We start from the raw sequence: 17534 nt of genomic DNA, 5'->3' as shown, positions 1-17534 counted from the left end.
GGCGGTGCCGCCATAATTAGCCAGCGCGAGTCGCCCAAATTAACAATTAGCTAACATGCAATTCTCTCCGCGCGCGCGGCGGCTCGCGTTTGTGTGACCATTGTATAAGGCAGCCAATTGCACATATGGCGTATCATTTATCATTTTCTATGCTTCATTTACAATTATATGGCAAAGGAAATCAGGGTAAACGTTTGTAACGATTAGACTTTCTCTGACTGGTTGCACGGTTTCCGGGAAAAGCAAAACTAAGCAGACAGGGCCTATTTCTGTTTTACCAAAACACTGTAATCTTGCCATGTTAAGCAGGACACTAATATAATGTGTTTCGGTTTAATTCATCCGAACCCTCGTTGGGAAAAATTGACAATTTTTTGAAAATGTCCAACAACCTTGAAATTTTGATTTAAACATACCAGCATTTTGTGTTGAAACAGCTCATGATATGTTATTTAAACCCAATGGTTGGGTTTGTCTGTATTTTACCCAACCAGGGTTTATTGCAATTTGTAGCCTATAATATGAAAATCAACCGACCTCTACTGATCGGGTAAAACTGAGGACGAGCCCCATGCAGCGCAGCAGTTAAAAGTAATCCCGACCTAAGAGGTGCTGCTTTTTTAACCCCTCCAGTGATCTTCTTGCACCCGACAGACTAAACGCCTCCCCAGCAGATAGCCCAACACAGCCCACCCACCCACTTATTATTCCGGGCTGCCCTCCGACATGACACTGGAACAAAGTAGGCGTTAAGCCACATTAGAGCCGGGACACGAGTTATCAGTAACCCGTTATCAGTTAATGAAGGGAAACACATGCGGGGCGATACACAGTAGCCGATCAATAGCGCGCGGACAATGAGCGACTGCTCACAAAAAGAGAAATGCAAATCAATTAGAAACCTTGTTTGCTTCTGGTCCGCTCAGTCTATTCCCAGCAATTACATGTTCATTAAAGCTAATTTAACCGGGATGCTGCCACAGGGACAACAACAGTTGTTTGTTGCTCCATCATTTTCAAAGGCAGGGAATGACAGCCTAATGCGTTACAGCTTAATAGAGACCGTCCTCAGAGATTTTCACCATTGTTTGGATTAATCATTTTGGGAGATATAAGCAAACCCCAATTAGGTGACCTTTAAGCCGGACCACTGCTTGATTTATTTATTCTGTTGAATAATGCGTGCCAAAATTGAAATGCAAATATACTGAGATATCAAGGACTGTCTTAAAACGAGTCCAATTCCTCTTTCTGTAGCCTATTGGAATAATGTAAATTATTGATCAGTGACTGTACTTTACATTGCTGGCATAGTATGCACCACAGTTCACCAAAACAGGGAATGGAAATGGCTCACTGACTTCAAGTAATGAAGTTCTTCTGCCCCCTAAGACAACAAACACTTCAGACACCTTCAGATTCACCAGTTTGGCAGTGAACACGTGTAGGTTTGAATTAGCTCTTTCATAACGTAAGAAGATCTTTGCCAAAACGACTGCCGATTGAGGGTCGTTTGGTGTAAGCATACTTGACATGAGCTATGTATAGTGACATGCTGAAGTTTATCTGATGAATGGTAAATGAAAGGGGTTAAAGCTAAAATCATCCACATGATTGCACGGCTGTTCTTTTCAGAAAGAAAAATGTCTGCATGGGGTGGATTCATGGTGGCAACAAAATGCATTTATGAATTAGAATGACTTCAATCAGTCTGAAATAGAAAAGAGCAAAGATATCATGAATGCTTTTGTTCAGCGTATGTTGTATTTCAGACTTTTCTGTGTGTTTTAAGGCTATTTCATCTTACTACTTTGAATCAGAAAACCGTAACACCTTTACATTCATTTGGTGGTGATGTTTTACAGCTCTAAATTTGATTTAGTAACTGATACTATAATTTATCATAAAATATTAAGGGATAGATTGTAATGATGCATGAAAACAGGATGAAATGAACTCAACATTTTATGTGGAGTGTATAGGTTAACATGATAAATTAATTATTATTTTTAATTTACGTGTTTAAAAGAAAAATGTAAAGTGTTTAGTCATGATTACTTGATTGTTTAATAACATTAAGGCCTAGTGTGTGACCCTCTATGATGTGTCTAATAAAGCACATTAATATTTTCTCTAATTAGTTAGTAAAGCCCAGCATTCTTGATCTTGATGCTATTTGCTATTTTATTTATATTATTTATTGCTTGAGAGGACACACAATACCATTTACTGGCATGCACCACTAAAAATGTTTACTTTTTAGGGCAGTGAGTGGAAACCTTGGGGAACATGTAAGCGTTCTCATACCTCACTTACAACCTCACGTTTGTCGTCACTTAATACCATTTCATACCTATACTATTTTGGTGGTAAGCAAAGACTTTTTGCCTTGTAATCATAAAGCCCCCTGCCCCCATTTTCAAGCTTTGCCCCCCTTCCCGATCTAAGTTAGCTTTCTAGTAGGACCATGGCATGCTGTGTTTTGGCAGAAAATCAATAAAGGGGAAAATCTGCTCTAATCATCTGCACATTTACCATCACAATCAACAATCAAAGCCAAGACCTGAGTCTTTATTTGTAGGCCTGAGCTGCCCAATTTTCCCACTGTGAAAGGCAGGCTAAATTAGAACCCTTGGTTCCTGTTAGCAGCTCTTAATGGCTCTGATTTGTGAACTGCTAAATGAGGTTATGTAAATTGATCCTGAGTGCAGGCAGGAGCCCCCAGGTGACAGGTGCAGCTTCCTGCGAGTGCGGGCAGAGGGGGGGTTATGAGACAAGGAGGAAGAAAACTTAGCAGAGCTGTAGAATCAAATCTCCCCTCAATAAAAGTTACAAGAGTATTAGATGGATTTTCAATTAAACACCCTAAGCAGTTGACTTTCATTAGTGAAGAAATTTTAATGTTTGCTAAGCTAAGGCTTGAAGACGATAAAATAATTTCATTCCACTCCCACACAAAAGAGTAAAACATCACTGATTTGATCTGTTTGTCACAATCGACTATAATTCTGTTTTAACTTACTCTTGATTTGAGCCCAGATGTCTGCGTCAGTGTTTATTACACCTACCCCATGCAGTCTCCTAGTGTGGTAGATTCTTATAATGTACAGTGCACAGCATAAATGAGTACACCCCCTTTGAAAATTAAAATTTTTCTCCATTTGTTAGTAAATTATGAGACCAGTTTGCTGTATTTTTACACACCAGTTTTATTAAACATTTATGTTTCTTAACATAAGAGTGAAAGTAACTTACCATCTTAAGGGTATGAAAAATAGCACATTTAAATCAAATGACGTGATGCAAAAATGAGTACACCCTTCAAAAATTCTTTAAAACAAATCTAATATTTTGTATGGCCTCCATTCTTTAAAAAAAAAAAAACAGCACTAATTCTTCTAGACATTGAATAAACAAGTTGACAACATACAGTTAAATTTTTTATTCTCCATTCTTGAACAATGACCACTTTTAGATACTGGACGCTGGATGGAAAATGACATTCTTCTTGTCTTTTCAGAACTTCCCATACCTTTACCTGGGGTTGAGGTCTGAATCACTTTACCCTGTGCTGCTTCTAAAATGAATTTGTGACCTTAGATGTGTGTTTTGGGTCACATGCCATGTTAAAAGATTGCCCGGTGACCAACGGCACAGAGTGATGGTAGCATCGTCTTTATCTTTCTCAATATGAGCTCTACCAAAAGGCTTTTTGTGCATTGGCTTTACCAGTGGCTTTGTCTATGAATGACAGTCATGTATGCCTCTCCTTTGCACCGTACGTCTGTCGTGTGGTGTCACAGGAAACACCCCAGATTGACTTTTTAATGATTTAGCCAACTGTGCTGAACTTGCATGATGATTTTTTTCAACATCTCTTATCACAAAACGCTCTTGACGAGGTGTTAACTTCAGTGGACATTGCAAAGAGCTTCTCACAAGTCCATCCTTTTTTAATTTTTGGATTCCTCTCATGACAGTATTCAAACTTATTAGCAATGCTTAACTAATTATCTTGAAACCTTGACCATTTTGGGCAAAGAAATTATTTTATTTCTCATGTCTTGAGACATTTCTTGACCATGTGGTGATATTCTGTCACCATAACATGGGAGTGGATTTTCTCTCTTAAATATCACTCCTAAATAAATTTCCTAGTGAATTCCTGTTAATTTTGTTACATTTTTTTGCTTACATATTCATCGGGCTGCACCTCATTTGATTTAAATTAGTTATTTTTTTAGTCCTAAAGATGGTCAGTGACTTTCACCCTTTTGTTAATTAAAATAAATGTTTAATGTTTAAACTATTTAGAAAGGAAAGGAAAATTGGCCTCATATTTACTAACAAATGGAGAAAAATCTTAATTTTCAAAGGGGGTGTACTCATTTATGCTGTGCACTGTAAATATAGAAACAAGTCAATTCTGGAACTAGACAAGAAGGTTCTCCTAACCTCCTGGAAACCTTTGATGGGTCATGGCCCAAAAATAGATGACAGGTCTGTCCTTAAAACATTCTAGACAAGAGGGAAAAACTGCAAAATAACATACAAATAAGCATGTAAATGTGAATAGGCATAACATATTTAACATATTTTTATAGGCATCTACTTTTTATTATTAAGGCATTTTATTTAAAAGATAGGAGAATCGAATGCCAGTGTTATTTTTTTAAATATTACAGGTCTCTACTTTCTATTCTTATAGTGTTTTTCCGCAAATTCATTTCTTGAAGCTTATTAAATTAGGCAGATGCCACATGTTGACTGGTTGATTGACATGCTCTGATCTATGAAAGTCAGTAACAAGATAAAATAATGCAAAATATAAAATTATATCATATTCATGATTAATATATCTTAATAACTTTATATAACAAATATCCATACTGGAGGCCTACTTATTTTAATCAAGCATATAGTGCAAGTGCACAGATTCTTTCAGAAAATGTGGTGTGTATCTAATAAATCTTAAGGTTACTTTGAAGAAAAGAAAACATACCTGCCATGAATGCTGCCTTTCTGAAAAACCATATATTGCTGATATAGATGAAAGCATGTCAGACTACTATTAGATAGGTCTTAGATATTTCTAAATTGAATGGTCCTCTTCCTCTCTTTCTGATTCTCTCTGTGCTACCCCATCTTACTCTATTTCCTTATATATTACTTTACTCTGTAGTTTAATCCTAGCGCAAGGACACCTGAATGGGTCTGACACACTTGACCTGTGCTTGCTTATGTTAATATGCTTGGAATATAAAATGTGAATATTCTCACTTATCTATAATATGAAGTCATTTGATTAGGCATCTACATCTTTTGGTAACTATCCGATACAACACCTATTGCTTATGATCACTTAGCACAAATACAGCGCTGAAAGAGACACAGAGAGATCATTTCAAAACACAAAAGTGTGTAAGTATTGTTTGTAGCATGCCTAATTTCTTGTATCTATAATGTCAACACATGTCATTTTTAATGCTATAAGAGCAGTGTGGTGTTGTAAATTATTTCATTCAGAAATGAAATGAGCTACTAGGTCCATGATAAAGCAACACACCAAAATATGAAAGAAATCTCGGCTGCAGCATGAAAAAACATTACACATTTTCATAGTTTAAACCATATTACAGTACAAATACAAAATACTTTAAAATATACTACATGAAAACCCAGGGATAACTTGGTAACTGACTTGATCTGTCTCTCTTTGTCCATCCTGCTGCGTGGGAATATTCTCAAACAGCATGCAGAGCATAAGAGGATGTCAAGTGTAACAGTTTTCCTCCGGCTGCACGAATTAAAGAGCGCCACAGAAAGGACTGGAGCTGAAAGGTCGGTCTCCAAAACCCTTCCTAAAATGATTAACCCTTCCAGAAGACATTACAGGGTTCAGCACCGAGCACTTGTGCTTTGTCATTGATGGTAATTGTTCTTTTTCTCAGTTGTTACGTTCATCAGTCTCCTCATTATATGGAAAAAAGAACGTATGAATGTATGAATAGACGAGGGAGATTTTCCCACACTTTCTCGGGACAGAAAAGAGCACCATTGTGAGCAGCTTCCCATCCCTATTGCCCTTACACCATTGTCTGACAGTCAGTATTGCTATAAACGGGCAGGCTGCCTTTCAAAACGCTCCCTGGAAGAAAAACTGTGAGTAGGGAGCAGAATCTGACAATATCTCCTGAAGTGTGAAACGTCTGACGTTGAACTCGATGGATACTGAACCAATGTCTAAACCCTTCACCTTGTCTTTTTAAGGTCACATTTTTGGCAGCATTTACAGACTATACCAGACTGACATTACCTTGATTGACAGGAGGAGTGGTTAACAGACGTATGAACTTAACTCACTTCTGAACAAACATTTCTATATTTTGGAAATACAGCCAAGAATACAGTAGGTTTAATACTCAAGAAAAATATTACTTGCTTTTAATAAAACGTGTGAGGCAAAGGTTCTTTCCAAATGTTTAAATGCTGGAAAATTTAGTCTGTAATATATATATATATATTATAGACTATATAGTGTGTATATCTATATATAGACTTTATATAGACTATATATATATATATATATATATATATATATATATATATATATATATATATATATATATATATATATATATATATATAAAGACTAACAGTTTGTGTGATAATATTTATAAATACAATGGTAAACAAGCATGATAGGTTATTATTATGGTACGCCTTTAATATGTGAAAAATATAATTAAATGTGGCAATTATCAACAATAAATCAACAAATGCATTGGAAGTATTTTAAAAGCAAAAAGTAAAGTGTTGCATTTGTGGTGTTCTGCTTTCCAATTTTTTCAACCATGTTCCGAATGTAGGCGTGTTCGATATCAAGCAGCTATGCGCAGAACGATCCGCAAATTACATCAGAGTTGTGCTTTTAAATCGTTCTCGCGGTGATATAGTGTCAGAATCGGATCGTTCTGCGCAGCGCGCATGAAGTCAAACACACCGGAAGTGAGGCAATGAAATACAGGCTCGCTCTTCTCCAATCAGCAGCGTTGCTATTAGCAGCGGAACTGCAATGGCGGCGAGCAGAGAAACACCCGGTGCGTCTGCTGGAAGTAAACAGAGGGAGCTTGGTGAACAGTTTTCTCACGCAGGACCCCGGGATGCATTTAAAAACTGTGTCGCCTCAATACTCGATTCCATCGCCGAGTTTGGCACAAAGGTCGGTGTAAAATGCCTGCTATATAAACGGTCTTCTGAATCTCGATATAGACCGTTGTGATCATGTAAAACAATGTGGTAACACACAGTGTGTTATTTTGCTCTTTAATGATTGTTTTTTTAGTTAAACGTGGGTGATGGAGTGTTGAGTATCACTGCCAATGTCAACAGTATGGATATTTCTGAGCTTCAGCCATCACATCTATACACAAGTTTACAACAGTATATCTCCAAACTACAGGTAAATTAACAATGTAAAATTTTACTCATGTAGGGTGAATTCAGATTTTTACATTCATATCAATTTCATAAAAGTGTCCCAATTTACCTATATTCAGTCTGCTGAAACATAAAGGAGACTCACTGTACTGTCATATATGCATTGCAGCACTATTTCAAGTTTCTTTTGAAATATTTGATTCTGATTGGTCAATTTGGACACCCTACTGCAAAATTTTGTAGTACAGGGATCAATGAACTACATAGCAGACATTGTCCCAATAAAAATATTTCTAAATGGTTATGGTAGTTTTTATATCTTTTGTGTCTTTTCTGCTTCTCATATAAGCTAAAACTACTATATGTTGCATTGTTCGTAATTGATTTGTTTCTACTTATTTAGTTATATTTTATTCTTATTCTTTAACGGCATTGGATTGGAAAAGTAAGAATATCATTGTACAGGGAACTGTGAATAAGACAATAAAGCTATCAACTTAGAAAATATATTGTTTATACACATATAACAAATTTGTCAAGATGGTAAATTCAGATATATGGGCACATTGGTAACTACAAATCTCAGTGGTTTTCGCATGTTTTGTGAAAATGCAGGAACCAATGAGATTGGAAGTTATCAATCTGACAGCACATTTGAATTTACTGCACTGATCTATTTCCTTTCATACGTGAAGTATCAGTCGCTAAGTAAGCAAAAATATTGTAGTTTCATTTCACAAGGCATATTAAAGGTCACGTTCTTTCTGATCCCATTTTTTAAACCCTAGTTAGTGTGTAATGTTGCCATAATAGCATAAATAATACCTGTAAAATGATAAAGCTCAAAGTTCACTGCCAGGTAGTGATGCGCCGATGTATCGGCCGCCGATATTTATCGGCCGATTTTTTATGAGTTTGAAACCATCGGCATATCAGCAATAGCACGAGAAAGGCCGAAACCGATTGCTTATTAATTAACTGCATAAAGAAATCCATTATATGTAAAAAAATTAATGTTAATGTTGTTAATAAAATAAATGCTGAATAGCAAAAACCATCTTTGAAGGTTGTCATGCTGTCTTATTATATTTGTTTTAGCTTAATTTGTGCCTCTCTTATTATGTTGGTCAGTTGATGTTAATTAGATCCAATCCATGTTCAGTAAAAATAATTTGATGCAGAAATAAACTAGCTAATAGACCAACTGTATAGTATTGTATACAAGTGTTTAATATCGGTATCGGCCAGAAGTTGTCTGTTTAAATCGGTATCGGCCCAAAAAATCCTATCGGTGCATCCCTACTGCCAGGCAATATATTTTCTTTAACATAATTCGCCTTTCAAAGCCTACAGCGAACGGCCGGTTTGAACTGCAGCCCTCTACTTCCTGTTTTAATGACGTCACTAGAACGCCGCCCACAGGAATACGTCAGTCGCCAGCTAAGCTAACGGCAAGCTAAGCTGCTATCGAATTATAACACACTAAACAAACTACACAACCAGAATGTATTTCTGAAGGAGGGACTTCATAGAACAAGAAAGACATCAGCCCGTTTTGAGGACAGTGAAAACAGCGGTATACAAATAAGTAAATTGTGTGAAAAATATCGCGTTTCTTTTACACGTGAAACATAAACACATGTTATATTGCGCACTGTAAACGAAATCAAAGCTTCAAAAACACAGAAACAACGGGACCTTTAACCGACTGGAGACATCTAATTACTTTAATGATTGTTGATAAATTTGTTCATGTTCGACTCAATGAAACCTTCATGCTATTTAAGATTTTCATATTTGGTTGAACTGTTCCTTTACTTTTATTTGTTAACTAGCAGTGCATTGTTGCTTATTGTGCAGATCCAGATCACTCTGTTAGGGTCTATTTTATAAACACATCTAAATCATATACACTAAATACATCTGTCTCCTCCAGTCAATATCTGAACATCTAAAGGAGATTGAGGTGGATTCAAATAACCTGGGCTGCCGACCAGAAACACCTGAAGAGATGGTGATTGACTCAGAGCATGTGTCTCCTACATCTCAACGTGAGGATCAAAACAAGACCCAGGCTGAAGACAATGTTCAGATCAAGGCTGGTAAATCGGAGGTAAGTTGTGATATTTGAATATGCAGATGCGGCATCATACCTTGACTTAGGAGTCTGTATATTTTTCTTTTGAAGATGCTGCTAGTACTAGTTAGTAAGAACTAACATGCACACTAAAATTCATTCAGAACATGGGAGAGATTTCTGTTTATGTCTTTAAGAAGTTTTTTATTTTTATGCAGATAAATTTGCTCCCATTCAATTGAAAAGTTAGATTTTCATTATTATTTTTATTTACAGATGATTATCGCTGCTGCTCTAAACATTCATTTTTTTTGCTGGCGTTTAAGTGCTTAAGTTGATTCTTTGATAGTCGCTATTTATTATTTGCATGTAATCAGGCCCATTTGGTCAGTATGTATGAATTTGAATTGCTATCTATGGACAGACAGTTCAGAATGAATGGTGGCCTCCTTCAGTGCCTGCTTTCCGTCAGAGAGAAACAAATAGCCACCCACTTTGAGAGTCCTGAGAGAGGTCCCGGTCCTTGCAACATTATGAAGTGGATGTTCATTACATGCTGAAATTGCATGTGGGCGAAGGACAAGGAGGCCCTCATTTTTATTGCTTATTTATTTACAGTTACTATAATAAAAAGCCAAAGCGAATCACAACTATCTGAAACGGTTGCATGTGAAAAATGTTTTGATTTTTGGAATAATTGTGTCCACTGCACTCACTTGTTACTTGTGCGGCCCACATTGCCCTAGTATTCCTCATTATAACTAAACAGCAAAAATAAGACGGTACATTGATTTTTTTTTCCTCAATTGCTCATCAATCCGACCCTCATTGCCCTCTTTCTCGCTCATTTTCTCAGATTGAACGTAGGATATCTGCATTTATAGAGCGCAAACAGCTGGAGATCAATGAAAACAATGTGAGGGAGTTTTGCAACGTGATCGACTGCAATCAGGGTGAGGATGGCAGGGCAGCATGGGGGGGTTTGAGGTCGGTGGGATACTGAACATCAATTGCCAATGTTTGTAAGAGTGCTGATTTTCATGGACGAGGGGTCAGAATGCTGGGCTTACACTACAAATTACTCTTTATTGTTGCCAAAAGCAGGTTGTTTGCTTTAGGCTTGTTCATTTGCAATTTGTGGTGGGGTATTTACTAGTGTGTGTACACTACTAGTTAAATATTTGAACACAACTAATCAGTCTTTACTGTTATACTGAAATGTGAATGATTTAGGTCCTAGATCCAGTCCCTGGTTTTTAATTACTTTTTATGTAATCTTAAAGTGTGAACTAATGACAAAGTTACTGCATGCATATTTATATTACATGCATATTTATTCAAAATTTTGAATGAATTTTAACATATCAGATATCACACAGCAAGACATTTAATCATACTTAAACTATGGTATTTATCTTAGCTACCTACACTCCATACATTTTGTAAAGCAGCTTTATTTGGCATCAACCCATGATGTAGTTTCGATCTATAGCTGCATTTCCATTAGCCTTCAAATAGCACAAATTGAAATAGCAAATTGAAAAATGCACTCAATGGAAAAACAGCAATTCGCATAAACTCCCATATATCACGGAAACGTTTTTACGGTTGGATGAGGTGGTTTTTTTAGGCAATTCAAGAAAGGAATGTATAGCAAAACTGCAGTTTTTTTTTTCTTGCAAGAGAACAAAATTACGTTCTAGTCGCATAACATTGGGTAATGGAAATAGCATCATTTCGCAATATTTTTTTGTTGACATTTAGAAAATAACTCAAGTTTCACACAGATCGTTTTCTTATCTGTGCTACCTCATCTATTAAAAAAAATACTGGTAAAAACTTCTGTCTAAGAATTAATATAATGTTATGTAATGTTATGTTTATGTTTCCAGAAACCTTTTTATTCTGTTGATACTTTTGAAAAGGTTTTTGATCAAGTGAATCCAAACATAGTTCTGGATTTTTAGAGGAAATTAATTTTAAACATCTTTTCTAGGCTTACTTTATTTAATTACACTTATTCTCGCCATGAATATAGCCTAAGAAGCTGGTATGGCATTTAAAGGAAAAAAAGAAGGTTTATGTTTTCAGGACCCCCAAATTAGATTGTTCAAAAGGCTATCCTTTCAATAAATTCTAATATATAAATTGTAAACTAAAACATAAAAAAATTGAATTGTGGAATAGGTTTCAACGGACGCACGTGCGATGATACGATTATGCGTCTGATCTGCACTTTACTTCCGGTTTCTGTTTGTTTAATGGGCTGACTAATGGCCGTTTCACACGGTACGCGGTAAGCGGCAAAATCGCCGCGCGGCTTCAGCTTTTCTCTTGTATTGGAAGCGTTTTGTGCAGCATTTAGTGCAAATATGTTTATCTTCAACGGCGCCTGTCATGAAGTACCGTGTCCGGAGAAGGAATAGGATTTTGGGTGCACGAGCAAGGCGTGTGGACCAACTCCGCTTCCCCTCTGAAACAGCTCCCGTTTTGCCGCTTTCCACACGTCTCGTATTAAAAAAGAACCAAACACTCGCAGTTGCCGCGTACCATGTGAAACGGCCTTAACTCTTGAACAAATACTTAGTGGAAAATATCAAATGTTTTGGTTTCCTAGGTAATCTACGTTGTTTATTTTGTTTGTTATATAAATAAACTACTTTAAAAGGACTTTGTTGTCATTTATTCTTAGCGAAGTTTACCGGAAGTTATGTGTTGACCACAATAGCAGCTTGTTTATGTTGTTACTTTTGAAACCGTTTATATAAGGGCACTTTTAGTAAATTTTTAGCATTAAACTATTTCGCAGGATATATACATTTTAACCATAGGTTTTGTTTTATTTCTTTTGGTTTATAGAGGACAGCTGTGCACGAACGGATGCAGTCTTCACGCCATATCCTGGTTTCAAGAGTCACGTCAAAGGTTTATTATAATCTATAAGAATACATTACATATTTACATGTATACCCCAACCCTGTGGCATCCATGTAGACATATAATTAAAAGTTGTTTCATATTTAATCTTAAATATGTTTCTGTTTGCTCTTCGTGTAGTGATTCATATAAGTGCTTATGCTCACATTCTTTATAAAAACTTCAGACCATGTGATTAGAGTCATGGATCAGTAATTGGTGTTTGTTTCCTATATCAGTGACACGTGTGATAAATACATACGGACCCCAGACTAGAGTGGTGCATGGTGAGCTGGGAGACCATCAGCAAGGCTCCATTAGTAGAGACTGTGGAAACCCAGCCATTGAGGAGAGGCTTCATAACATGGAAGCTCACCTGAAACTTCCACCAGGTTTGCTGGATCACTAGTTTAACTTTTAAGGACCTTTTCTGGACATGTGTTACTATTTCTACTAAGGACTTGCTGATGAATGTTGACAAAGGTTGATAGTTATTTAATGCTAATGTACTGTATTTTTCTTTTAGCGGGTCCAGTACCTCAGAGCGTTTATCAGCGGCTAAAGAAACTTGAAGATCGAATTCTGGAGCTTGAGGGTCTTTCCCCAGAGTACTTCCACTCCACAGTAAGTGGTGGGAAGAGAGAATGCGTGTGTGTTCTTGTTTGTTGTAGAAGTGGATGATCAGATATTGAATTAGTCTGTTGAGCTTAGCGCTATCATTTCACAAGTTCCACGCTCTTAGAATGTCAACAGTAGTATATGAACACAGAAAACAAAGCTTTAGATGAATCATTGGATGACTTCCTTTTTTGTTGAAAAAATATCTTATCTGTAAACACAATAGGGTGGTTTCCCAGACAGGGTTTAGATATGTCAATGCAAGATGTTATTAAATGAAGGCAGCTCTAACATGCATTTTAGTCTGGGACTAGGATAAGCCCTGTCTGGGAAACATTGTGTGTTTACAAGAAAATAATAGTGAAAGATAGAAGTGTAGATGTGCTTTATCTTCAGATCTGCTTAAAGAAAAAGTGATAGTACAATAAGGTTGATAATAAGGTTGTATTTATTAAGATAGTTATTGCATTAGTTAACATGACCTAACAATAAACCATACTTCTACAGCACTTTTATAAGCAATATTATTAGTTTCTGTTCATTTCAGCAAGTTGAAACTGTTAATAATAGTTATAATATAATTAATATTACACAAATGTCGTTTTTGCACGAAAGGGTCCTCTGGCTTTGGGAGCTGGCGCCATTGCAACATAACTCATTAAAATTCAATCATTGAGAAAATGCGCATTTGCGCTATTACTTCTCACAGCCCTAATGAACAATTGTATTATTATTACCTAAAATTAAAAAGATTAATTAAATACGTAAAACTATTTTGCTTATTGTTTGTTTGTTATATAATGCATTTACTAATATTAACAAATACAACCTTATTATAGAATGTTACAAAAAAACTCATCTGTAGAATTGAAATGCCATCCATTTAGGTGATTTGTGCCTTCCAGTTACACACAATAACATTGTTTTGAGGTGTCACAAAAAATGCGTTAAATTTACATGTCTATTGCTTTGCACATCTTAAAAACTCATTGTCTTAAAGGAATAGTCTACCCTTTTGCCATATTAAACTGTTATTACCTCAACTTAGACGAATTAATACATATCTATCTTTTTTCAATGCGTGCACTGTACAGCGCGTCGTGAATGTGTTAGCATTTAGCCTAGACCCATTCATTCCTAGTACCAAACAGGGAAGCCACCAAACACTTCCGTGTTTTCCCTATTTAAAGACTATTACATGAGGAGTTATAATAGTATGGTGCCACAAAATAAAACTTTTTTTGGCACCATAGGAATGAATGGGGCTAGGCTAAATGCTAACACATTCACAACGCGCTGTACAGTGCACGCATTGAAAAAATATAGGTATGTATAAATTCGTCTAGGTTGAGGTAATAACATAGTTTAATATGGCAAAAGGGTAGACTATTCCTTTAAGGAGGTCGCATACCGTGCTAGAAGCGCTGCGCCGCATCGCGTGTAGCACAATTCGCACGTCAGACAAGGTCTACTTCCAGTGTATTTGCATCACGTTACTCGCTTGATTTAACGTTGGATTAGGTGAATTTTTCACTCGTATTGAATTGTTTTTAAATTGAGCAGAAGATGCGTTTGAGGCGTCGCCCAATTCACATAATTTACATTGCCCTGTACGAATTTGTGTCTATTGGGGTCTTTGCATTGACTTTGTATGTAATCTACTCGTGCAAATTGTTGAATTCGCATTTGGTGTGTACACCACATTAGTGTTCCTAATTTGAGCGTGTCCTTTAGCTAAGTGGTAGAGCATTGCTTTAGCATTGCAAAAGGTTGTGGGTAACTCGGTGAATATACATGCTGATAAAATGTAACATTGCAGTGCACCACAAGTTACTTTGGATAAAAGCATCTGCCAAATGCGTAAAAGCAACTTTATAAAAAACTCTGTGTAATCAAAATTGTGTTTTATTTAGTCCATATCATGTCTTTTCTTTCTATTTTTTAAAATACATCTGAGAAAAATTCATCCAAATTACAGATTTTTTTGACCCAATTGAAAGACTCCAGACTTTGCTAAATCTATTTATACAATTTTCATGCAAAATCTTAAAACAGACCCCTTAGACCCCTTAATTCTGCATAGCTATTAGCTATTCTAGCTATTCTGCATATCTTACTGAAGAATTCCAATGTAAGTAATAGCTGTAAGGCTTCAACCATTTGTGTGGTACATTTCAGCATGGATTGTGTTATGATCCTGCCACAAATGTAATGAAGACTTTGCTGTTTTTGAATAGTTAAAAACTACATTGCACCTGACATCAATCATACAGATCAAACCTTAACCGATAATGCACTGTTGCTCTTTTCTCAAACAAAGGGGTTTGTTTCTTAAAGGCACAGTAAATAAAAAGTCCTGTTTATTCGACGGAGTCGACGGAGTCGAGGGAGTCAAAAAGGGGTTGAATAAACAATTTTTTATTTGAAATTATGCAGACAAATATGCAGAAATGTATGCAACACAGATATGACCTCTTAAAGATACAAGGTTTACCTGTAGCATTATAAGCTTTATATTATTTTGGATTCATAACTATCATAGCATTTAGGTGGTATAGCTCTTGGGTCCTTGTGTAGTGTAAGTTTAAGAGCCTGTCCTTCTACCACACATTCTTTGTTTGTTTTTATGCCATCCAGCGCAAGTCCTTGCTACGCTGACTTCTCACTTATGTTTCTCCTCCCGCGCTCACGATAGACGACCAAAGAGTTCTTCAAAACCATTAAAAGCTGATATGGGTGATATTTTCCCTCACTCCAGAATTTGTTATCCCTGTCAGATTGTAGCCCATCAAAGTTAGCTGAGTAAGTGCTCTTGAACCGTTTCTACGCCTCCTCACACCAGCTTCACTTAGTTCGGTGCTGGGCTGAAAGCTAGCTGATTTCCATGTCCTTTACAATGTGTGTGTGTCTGTGTATTGCCTGTAAAGTGGGACGTCGAGTGCCGTCAAATATGCTGATCTTCTTAGTTTGCGGCGCTGCTTTTAGCAAATAGAATGAATTAATTGAACTCTGCTGACCAGGGCTGAGCAGATATCATCTCCCAACCAAATGGCCCACACGCACAGCCAAAAGTGATTAAAATGGAGATAAATTATGGATAATGGATAAAAAAATGGACAGTATAAATCCATTGGACGGGAATAAAAATTCCAACGGCCCCCACTTAATACTGTTAATCAGTGCGAGTCCATGGCAGCGCTGGTCTGTTGGCAGTGATTGAGTTACAATGAAGGACGTCTCTGTTTCATACTCCAATCATGTGCCGTTTCTGCCCACTTACTGGTTAAAGTCCTTGTCCTTGGTTTAATGTATTGTTTTGGCTGCCTTTACATTTTTCCGCCTTGGAATTTGGTCTTTTTTTGTTCTTTGAATAAAAGGCCAAAGCAGAGATTTGTGTGTAATCTGATTAACAGACCAAACCTGTGATGTGCCGTCTCATATGCATTGTTCGTATAAATCAGCATTCATTTCACACTTCCGTTTCTTTTCTTTCAGAATTTCTCGATTAAACGGCCCAAAACCTCAATGTCGCAGGTAAGTTGCATTTATGTAGTCATGGAGAAAATCGTGAAGGTCCCGCTGTTAAATGAGAATATCTCGGGTGGCTGATGAAAACGTCTGTGTTTATACAGAGCTGCAGTCTTGCTGAGCTGGATGGGAAGATCAGCGCCATCAAAGCTGCCTTGATGAGAAAAACTAGCGAGTTCCAGCCCACAGACACAGGAGAGTTTCCATACTGACATAAAGGTCCTGCTCATTCACTTCATTTTTTATGATTTATAAAAATAAACTTCATTCTTTGCCTCATTAAATTTTTTTTTTATGGATTTCAGCACAAGGGCACATTTATGGTTTACATTGTCACTGAATGTCACGTTGTTTGTAAAATGTACTTTTTTGTTTTTCATTATTATTATTATCCATTTTACGTTTGTATGCCACTTAGGGTGTAAATAAATTCAAATAAGAAAGAAAATTATGTGCATTTTTAGTGAAAATTTCCTCTCGAGTCCAATAATTTGATGGAATTGAACACTTCAGCCTCAAAATAATGTATTTTGTTCAATTAATTATTTTTTGTCTCTAAGAAAATACAGGTCTCGATAAAAATAAACTATTAAAATGATAATGAACTGTAGTTATTATAGACAACAATTTTATAAATAAAATCATTATTTTAAAACTAAAAATGAAGAACTAACAGCATCATTCTGCTTAATACTATGTGACTGTTGTAATAACCAGCATAATAATAACTTGACGCACATTATGGTCAACCATTTGTATGTGTGTAACCAAAATACAGCAAAATAATTTTCAATACTCTATTTTGACTGCTATTATTTTAAGTTTGTACAAGAAAGAATAATTCTTCAGCAGCCTACATGTCAGCGAGGGGTCATGAATATGTTAATGTTTAAAGTGATTATTACATGTGATTGAGGGGAGAAGAGACTGCTTAAAGAACATGTGAATGTGATTG

The 17534-nt window shown here is 36.3% G+C and overlaps 1 protein-coding gene across 1 annotated transcript; it reads left to right on the top strand.

Moving 5' to 3' along the window:
- Positions 1 to 7044: 7044 nt before the first annotated feature.
- Positions 7045 to 16863, top strand: mbip (MAP3K12 binding inhibitory protein 1). Its single transcript, XM_065288534.2, has 9 exons — positions 7045 to 7222; positions 7346 to 7462; positions 9377 to 9553; positions 10374 to 10470; positions 12377 to 12442; positions 12673 to 12825; positions 12960 to 13057; positions 16547 to 16585; positions 16684 to 16863. The coding sequence occupies exons 1-9, from the start codon at positions 7076 to 7078 to the stop codon at positions 16789 to 16791; spliced, it is 1002 nt and encodes a 333-aa protein (XP_065144606.1). The 5' UTR covers positions 7045 to 7075; the 3' UTR covers positions 16792 to 16863.
- Positions 16864 to 17534: the final 671 nt, after the last annotated feature.

This window comes from Paramisgurnus dabryanus, chromosome 17 (assembly GCF_030506205.2).
Source record: "Paramisgurnus dabryanus chromosome 17, PD_genome_1.1, whole genome shotgun sequence".
Lineage (NCBI taxonomy): Eukaryota > Metazoa > Chordata > Actinopteri > Cypriniformes > Cobitidae > Paramisgurnus > Paramisgurnus dabryanus.
The sequence above is the reverse complement of the archived record's forward strand: the minus strand, read 5'-3'. Positions and strand labels throughout refer to the sequence as shown.

Coding starts and splice junctions, on each gene's coding strand:
- mbip (XM_065288534.2), top strand. CDS start 7,076: ATGGCGGCGAGCAGAGAAACACCCGGTGCGTCTGCTGGAAGTAAACAG. Junction 7,223..7,345: donor TCGCCGAGTTTGGCACAAAG/GTCGGTGTAAAA, acceptor TTGTTTTTTTAG/TTAAACGTGGGTGATGGAGT. Junction 12,826..12,959: donor TCACCTGAAACTTCCACCAG/GTTTGCTGGATC, acceptor TTTTTCTTTTAG/CGGGTCCAGTACCTCAGAGC.